Genomic DNA, 9,096 nt, shown 5'->3' on the forward strand with positions numbered 1-9,096 from the left:
GTAATTTTCCAGATCTATATCCTATATCCAGGAAGTTGCTATATTTGGACGTGTGTAGTAGTAGTTGGTAGTGCTTGTAAAATTTATCTGTTTCAGAGAGGGTGTTATTGATTTATTTATCAATACCGCACCTTTATGATAAAATAGTGCTTTGTTGGCAAATATTTGAAAATTTGGACAAATTGATTTGGTTTGCCTTTTAAAATTCCGATCATATATTTTAAAACAACCTTATATAATCTAGTAAAAAATTATTACAGTATTCGTCGACGAGTTATACCACGATCATGGTATTCATATATATATATATATATAGGATGTTTGAGAACGTAGGGACCAACTGATATGAGAATGCAAACAAAACTCTAAAAGGAGCAACGAAGACAAAAAAAATTTATACGGGTTCCAACCTCCTATTGACAAGTAATATTCCTATTCCTACTGACCGAAACCGGTGTTACCATTATATATCAATATCTCTCATAAATATAATAGGGAGTAGAACCTAATCTAGTTTGCTAGTACACCAGTGTCAAGCTCAGGCATGTGCTTGATGGCTAATTGATATCGGCTTCCTTGAGAACGAACTTGGCAAGATTGAGAGGTGGCTCTAGAACCCTCCTTGTTGGATTCATGTCTCCTCTCCTTCTGTGAGGTTTTGTATTTATATTGTTATTATAAATACTCTCTTGATCAAGTAAAACTAGGAAAATCAATTATGTATACAATTCGGGTAGTCTTAGACTCTTGGTTAGATCTAAATAGGACTCTGTTTCCTTTTTCTTATATATGACTACTTCCTTATCTACTTATTACACTTGCCATAGCAGTATTGATTCCGTATATGATTTGGTATATAGTGGGCTCTACTAATACTAGTACATATGTGGAGCGAGAAGTATATGATATCTCATATTTAGAATACTAACAATATGATAGTGCTTTTAAGACAAATATGTGTATACCATTTCTTCTATTTCCAAATTAAACATTCTAAAAATTACCAATCGTCGGAATTTTGAAAGTTTAACCGAATCTTATCCTAGTCATTAATATTTATAGCGTGAGAATGTACTTCTAAAGTACTAGGAGCAGTGTTTAAACAAAATTGAATCTAACGACAAATGACACCTTGCAAATATAATAAAACCCAGAGGTACAAAGTACAAACCCCACAACCTCGTGGCTACTATAACACACGCAACAAACTCACGGGAGTCAGGATTCATGTCTCATGCATGTTTGTCACCAACCAAATGATATCACACCCCTCTAAATACGGACCAAATTTGCCCTTTCCATCTTCAAAAAATTCAAAAAACATTAACAAATAACCCCCTGATAACCCTCATAATCACACATAACCCCACTTCCACTCCTTATAAACCCTCACACTCCCACACTTCAAGGAGGAGGAGAAGAAGAGGCCAAGCAAAGCAAATCAGCCAACCACTTGAGCTTCTCCCTCCACTGAGCTCCAGATCCACTCGCCCTCGGCAATGGCGCATCCGCATCGGCTCGCCGCGGTGCTCGCGCTGATCCTCCTCGCCTCGCCGGCGGCAATGCGCGCGGCGGAGGCGGCGTGCGCCGGCGAGAAGTTCCCGGCGGGGAGGGCGTACGCGGCGTGCGAGGACCTGCCGAGCCTCGGCGCGGCGCTGCACTACACGTACGACGCGTCCAAGTCGTCCCTGTCGGTAGCGTTCGTGGCGGCGCCGGCGGGCGCCGGCGGGTGGGTGGCGTGGGGGCTGAACCCCACCGGCGAGGGGATGGCCGGGACGCAGGCGCTCGTGGCGCTCAAGGGCGGCTCGTCCTCGTCGGCGCCCGCCGTGAAGACATACAACATCACCGGCTACGTCGCGCTCGGCGGCGCCTCGACGCCCATCGCGTTCCCGGCCACCGACCTCGCCGCCGACGAGGGCAGCGGCGGCAAGATCCGCCTCTACGGCAAGCTGCAGCTCCACAAGGGGATGAAGTCCGTGAACCAGGTGTGGCAGGTCGGCTCCTCCGTCACCGGCGGCGCGCCCGACAAGCACGCGTTCGGCCCGGCCAACCTCGCCTCCAAGGCCAAGCTCGTCCTCGCCGGTAGCAAGGCCGCCACGGCGACCTCCCCGGCGTCCGAGCCGGCGCCCGCGCCCGTCGCCGGTGGCCCCGCCCCCTCTTCCGGCAGCGACAGCGGCGCGTCGTCCTCCGTCGCGCCGACCGCCGGCAAGAACGCGGCGACCACCGCCGCCGCCGTGTCGGCGCCGGCGCTCGCCGTGGCGGCGTTGGTGGGTTTCTTGGCGATTGTATGATAAAGATTATTGACAGCTACGTTCCTACGTCCTAGTACCATGATTAGTGGTGTTCATTGGTGTTTGCATGATGAATCATTTCTTGAACAATTATTTCCCTACTGTTCTTGTTTTCTTTCCTCTTTTTTTTTTCATTTTCTCTTGCTTTTTTTTTGTTATAATTAGTTTTTCTTTGATTTTTCCATTTGCAATAAAAAAAATGGTTGGTGCACAGCACTTGTTGTTAATTCGGCACTAGATTAGTACAGTGATTTTACTATTGTTGTACATGCCATTGATCTGGTGGTAATTTGGGGTTATTTAATTTCGGATCTCCGGATCAGTGTGGTACAGTGATTTAACATCCTGTGCGTTGGCAGGGAAGAGTGTGCACTGTGCAGTTGCGTTATCTGGATTTGATTATGTATTTGCGATATAATTATGTATTGCCGGGGGGTAATTACCCATGAATTTGTCTTGTATTTCTTGTCAGTGAGGTTGGCAACAGTGACTGCAGTAGGTACAAGGACTGTGCAACTATGAATGTCTGAACAGAGGGTGCATGTGAGCTTGCATTTGTTTACGCCATTCACCAGCCCAGCTAGCTGGAGACCGTTGGGAGGGAGTGTAAATGCCAGCTTTTACTGAGGATTAATCCTTTGCAGTAATACGTCCGTGCAATAGCAATTAACAAGATATACTAATACTACTTCATCAGATATACTAATACTACTTCAACCGTTTCATATCATAAGACTTTCTAGCATTTTATATATTCATATATATATATACACACACACACACACACACATATATATATATATATATATATATATATATATATATATATATATATATATATATATATATTAATGAATCTAAACATATATGTGTGACTAGATTTATTAACATCTATATAAATGTGGACAATGCTAGAAAGTCTTATAACCTGAAACGGAGGTAGTACTATGTATTTTTTTTCCCAAAATAGTACTCACTTTTCAGCTATAAATATGGATATGGCTATGTTCAGATTTACTCCATGTTTTGACTTTGGTCAAATCAAACTAAGTTTGACTAAGTTTATAGACAAATATAGTAATATTTTTAATACCAAATTAGTTTTAATAAATCAATAATTGAATATATTTTTATAATAAATTTTGTTTGGATTGAAAAATGTTATTATATTTTTCAAACTTAAAGTAATTTAACTTTAACTAAAGTCAAAGCGTCTTATAACCTGAAACGGAGAGAGTATGTCCTATTAGATATACACGCCCTCAATTCCAAAACAAATGAATCTTGACTAGTAATATAGACATGTGCCATGTAAAAGTTCATAGCCAAGAATTCAACTTTCTTTCCAAAAGGAAGTATTAACTTTTAATTATTAATCTAGATACTGACTTATCCAAATTATTAATAGCTAATATAGCAACTATGAACCGAGACAAAGTTATTGGAGCATATTTTAAGATAAAGGCAGTGGTAAATATATTTCCACACACACATGTACATGCTTTAGTAGAGAATTTTGGTAGACTAGCTAAAGCCCGTGTTTTACTACGGATAAAATGCATTTTTGGTGAAATGTTCTACCCGTCGTTCTGCTATGGAAAATATTTGTCTCAATTTGATTCTATACGTCGCTATCCATTTAGATTGATTGGTTTTTAACATAAAGAAGTTCATCGAATGGTTTGTAAAATTTACGATGGAAGCAGTTGGAGTGACAGATTCACTGTTATCATTATTAGAGTCTTGTTAAAGTAGTATGGATTTTCGGTGTAACTGAGAATCAGGGAAGCTACGAGCAGGATGATTCGCACCATTAGCAGCAGGAATTGTCAGCTTGCCGAAACGAACACCGATGATAGCGACGATCCAACTGCTACGGTGCCAAACGTACACGGTTGACCGGTTTGTATGAAGCCATGGATCGGACGGTCCAGATTGCGTCTCGTCTCCTTCACAAAATAACCTACTAATACTGTACTAGTAGTAGCAGCTAGTGTGTACATATACCGTGTACCTGCAGGAGCATGAATGTTCAGATGGACACATGGTTGCAGTAAAAAACGGCGATAATGTCACGGACATTTTATTTCTCTTTCGTACTACCATGTGTACTGTGTCTCTGAATCGATGAGGATGCAGTACAGCAGCATGCACTCGAAAAGAAAATGCAGTACTACCTCATGGTCAGATTGTACTACTAGAAAATACTAGTATTTCATTTAGGTTTTCATAATTTAAGATAAAGACAGTAGTAATTAGGGATGAAAACTACTATAAATCTAAATATACCTTAAATTTATAGCATTAGGATAAGTCTAAGAGCCATTTTGGATTGCTACAAAAACTTAGCCCTACCAATATTTTGGTAGTTTAAATAGTACATGTGTTTAGTTTGGACTAAAACCAATTTATTGGTAATGCCCATGCTAGATTTGACATCAATATCTATAACAATCTTAACTAGAATTCGTAAGGCTTTATATGATAGCAAACCAAATATAATCTTACCCTAAAAAAATTAGTAGTGTCAAAATTTAACTAAGTTTTAGCACTGCCAAAAAAAAATGCAATGGTAGTAATCCAAATAGGCCCTAAAACAGCGAGAGTACAATGAGTGAAATGACCGAATCGTGTATGCACTGATGCAGCAGAAATCAAGATAGGAATATAGGATGAGGAGTTGTAGATGCATGAACACAAGCAAGATGAGCACTCAATGGATCAGAGAAAAGGGTGTGTGATAAGAGGATGGGTCGGCAAAAGTGAACGGGCCCGGCACGGCCGTCTATCATGTGCCGAGATGGTGAAAATTCCTTCTTCGTTTTCTTCTTCTAAAGTTGTGTTGGACCCCCTTCACTGGAGTGCAGGAAAAGGGCGATCGACAGCTGAGTGCGCTCCTAGCTACTCCTACCAAGATGTGAGGAGCGTGCACACTGCACATGGGCTGTAACATTGGCACAGTCTGATTCAATTATACAAACCAAATTTAGGATTTATAGTTTGGTGCCTCATGCCGTTTAAAATGGATGTTGTTCAAAATGAAACAACAATGGCAAAATCATACTTTTCCACCTAACATTTGGCTTGTCTTATCCAGACGCTTTTGCCGAAAATTTGATAAGAATCCTTCCAAATCTACGGACCACACCCTACTAAATTCTCCTCGGTCTACTGAATTCTGCAAATCAGAAAAATCCAAACGGGAACAGACAAGCTGCTTGGACATCACGAATCTCCGTATAGTTTGGGCCAGAATTTCCTGGCCCATCTAAGTGGCCGGGTGGGATGAGGCCCATAAAACGAGCCCAGAAGCAGCTTTATCCGAGCAGAACCAGCCCAGTTCAGATCATATGGGCCTAACCACGCACGTGGCCCATTTATCCCAGCAAATCCAGCCCAGTTTGGAATGCCAGGACGGCCCACCCATACAACTTGATCCGGCCGTCCGCTTCCATCTCACGAGATCCTAGCCGTCGATTCGACCAAGGCCACGAGCCCGCTAGGGTTTCTCCCCCCGTATAAGAACCCTTCGCCATCCTCCCCACCGCCACCGCCGCCGCGTCTTCTTCCCCCAAATTCGTCGCTCCGCTTCCCTCTCCGATCCGAAGGTACAGCGTCAGTTCTTGCCCAGGAATCAAGATTTTTCTTCACGCAGCTGGTTGGATTTGTTGCTTGCTGCATCGTCGATCTCGTCTCTTAAGTTTTTTTTGTTTTTGTTGTTTTTGGTGGAGCAGAGATGGCGGTGCCGCTGCTGACGAAGAAGATCGTGAAGAAGAGGGTCAAGCAGTTCAAGAGGCCCCATAGCGACCGCTACCTATGCCTCAAGGTGATGACGAGTTTGTGCTTTCTGGAATGGACCATTTCGATTAGTGGTAGTAGTAGTAGCTGCGGTGAGATCAGCTGGGTTTCCTGCTTGATTTTGAATTAGGTCATACGTGTTGCTCAGGTTTGACCGATTTGTGGATATGTGTAGTTTGTTTCAAATTCATGGGTTGGTTTAGTAGGCTATGGAAGTGTTTTGGATTTGCTTGAAGTATGTGGTGATTTGCTTAGTCTTGATACACACAAGTGCTATTTTGCTAACTACTACTCCCTCCGTTTTACAATGTAAGTCATTCTAGCATTTTCCACATTCATATTGATGTTTGTGAATCTAGACATATATATCTATCTAGATTCATTAACATCAATATGAATGTGGAAAATGCTAGGATGACTTACATTGTGAAATTGAGGAAGTAGTTTAGTGTCCAGTTACAAGAGACGCTTGTATAGTAACTAGATGTGGTTGGTTTCCCAGTAGCTGAATGCTCTTTCAATTGTGGTTGGTTAACCTAAATTTACCCATTTGCATGATGTTGTACGCAATGAAAGGCAAGATATCTCCCATCATTCTTGCATGTCATTACTTGAAATTAGGATTGTTGCGTCAAGAAACTGTTTTGTTGTGAAGTGTGAACATTGCTCCTAGTGCTGCTTCCTTCTATTCGTATTATCAGAACTGCAAGGCCTGTGTGCAGATATTGAGCTATGTATAGCACTACTGACAATTTTGCTATCTACTAGTCAGCTTAGCTGAGAATGTTGTTGTTGGACCAACACTTCTTTGTGATATTTTTGTTTAAGTATATCGAAGTTTGTTTGCAAAGTCTGTTATGGACTTCTATGCACTTCTATTGCACCAGTTGTCCTGGTAATAGTAAACTATGTTATTGTTTCATGGATGCTAATGTGATGCCACCGTTTAAAGGTTTACTGTTATCATCCTTCATATGAGTTCCTGCATGTTATTGCTTTCATTAGTGGGCATGGCATCCTCGTTTGTAACTATGGCTATTTGGCATATTTGCTGAGACTAACTTCAACTTGTTCATACTTGTCCAGCCAAGCTGGCGCAGGCCCAAGGGTATTGACTCCCGTGTCAGGAGAAAGTTCAAGGGATGCACCTTGATGCCCAACATTGGTTACGGCTCAGACAAGAAGACCAGGCACTACCTCCCCAACAAGTTCAAGAAGTTTGTGGTGCACAATGTCTCTGAGCTGGAGTTGCTCATGATGCACAACAGGTAATCACTTTGTTCACCAAGCTTACTTTCAGCGGGGTGGTGTTCAGCATTGCTGTTTTCTGTTGTCAGCACCAGCTGCAGTTACAAACTTTCTGCTAATAAGCTAATTCTCCTGTAAACAGGACCTACTGTGCCGAGATTGCCCACAACGTATCTACGAAGAAGCGCAAGGAGATCGTTGAGCGTGCTGCGCAGCTCGACATCGTGGTCACCAACAAGCTTGCCAGGCTCCGTAGCCAGGAGGACGAGTAGGCTGTTTTATCAGTATAATGTTTTGGTCTGGTTTGATTGTAGGAAACTGTCGCGCCTCCAAGTATTCTCCTTTCAATCGATGTGGTACTGTGAAAGATAACTGTTATGTCAACCTTTTTGCTACCAGCAGCTACTCTAATGTGGCCAAATTACTATCGCATCATTAGCCTACATGTCCTGCATTTTGCGTTTTTGCTCTGGATGAATGCTGTATTGTATCTGTTGAATTTATTGTGTTGAGGTATCGTCCTGATCAGCATGTTTCTGGCTATAATGTTCGGGTAGGATTGGGATCACCTGCCAGTGGCCTGGCCGCATTGGTTATCTAGTCAGCTGCGTTTGATTCTGTTTAACGTGATTTGCGTAGTTCCAATTGGGTTTCTGGAGCCTAGAAAATTTTGAAGGCTCAAACTTCTGTCCAGGCTATTAAACGGGAATTAAGAATAGAGATGCCACAAGCCCACAATTCTATCTAGTGGGCCATCAGCTGCCATGTTATATTCACCCGATTGGTCGCATACAAATTTTGCAGTCATCTATTGGTCAAGTTTTAAAAAATTAAAGTGAATTTTAACTTTTTGATAAAAATTTATTCGAATTTCATCGGTTTTTTTGACGGATCCCATGAAATCCGATGATACCGCTCGAGATTGTAAACCTTGCTCAAAACCGTAGCCAACCAAGTAACCTTCGCCCTCCGATACCATCAGCAAAGCAAGATAAAGAGGAATAGCGTTTGGGCAATCCGAGTCGGAATAAGTTTACTTTGGGTCCCTCTATTTGTCGTCCAGTCTGATTTTCGTCCCTTGATAGCAAAACTGGGTACGACAGGTCCCCTAACTTACAAAACCGTTTAAATAAGGTCGCTTGGCAGTATTTGACCCGATTTTAGCTCAGGTGGCGTCTACGTGGCTAATTTGACTTGCATTGACGTGGCGCTTCATCGAATAAATGCGGCCCAAGATAATTGATCGAGGCCCAATTCAGGGAACCCAATAGGCCAGGCCGAATACAGAGTGAAATGGTCCCGTTGGGCCAGTAAAGTTTGGGCCGTTAGAGTCTGGTTCGACTCACAGATGCTGTGCCCCATATATCGGCCCATATAAATCTGGACCCCGGACATTCCGCGAAGGGTATGGCCCATTACCGAGAAGCTTTTAGTTTTGATGGTAATTCGAGTTGAACCGCAGGCGGCACCTTGATGGGTGCCAGTGGACTGAACGATTGTTGCAAAATAATGAGCCATCTGAAACTAAAGAGCAACAAAAGATTGTTTCATGAATGCAAATAGAACTTCAGAATCCAGAATTGAAAAAAGAACACGGCCAAGCCATTAAAGGTTTTATTAAACTACTCGTACTAGTAGTTTTTCATGAATGTATGGAGGCCGGCCAATAATATCATGGAACGAACGGATTCAAACAATTTCGTTTCAAAAGTAAACCAGGAAAAATGATTCAGGTAGACGTGTTCGTTCATCATTGGAT

At 42.4% G+C, this 9,096-nt stretch overlaps 2 protein-coding genes across 2 annotated transcripts; both read left to right on the forward strand.

Moving 5' to 3' along the window:
* Positions 1-1,387: 1,387 nt before the first annotated feature.
* LOC127781266 (auxin-induced in root cultures protein 12-like) lies at positions 1,388-2,764 on the forward strand. The gene has a single exon (XM_052308201.1). The coding sequence runs from the start codon at positions 1,500-1,502 to the stop codon at positions 2,289-2,291; it is 792 nt and encodes a 263-aa protein (XP_052164161.1). The 5' UTR covers positions 1,388-1,499; the 3' UTR covers positions 2,292-2,764.
* Positions 2,765-5,777: 3,013 nt separating this feature from the next.
* LOC127783401 (60S ribosomal protein L32-1-like) lies at positions 5,778-7,780 on the forward strand. Its single transcript, XM_052310665.1, has 4 exons — positions 5,778-5,899; positions 6,026-6,117; positions 7,176-7,357; positions 7,480-7,780. The coding sequence occupies exons 2-4, from the start codon at positions 6,028-6,030 to the stop codon at positions 7,607-7,609; spliced, it is 402 nt and encodes a 133-aa protein (XP_052166625.1). The 5' UTR covers positions 5,778-5,899; positions 6,026-6,027; the 3' UTR covers positions 7,610-7,780.
* Positions 7,781-9,096: the final 1,316 nt, after the last annotated feature.

The sequence above is a fragment of the Oryza glaberrima genome, chromosome 8 (genome assembly GCF_000147395.1).
Source record: "Oryza glaberrima chromosome 8, OglaRS2, whole genome shotgun sequence".
Taxonomy (NCBI): Eukaryota; Viridiplantae; Streptophyta; class Magnoliopsida; order Poales; family Poaceae; genus Oryza; species Oryza glaberrima.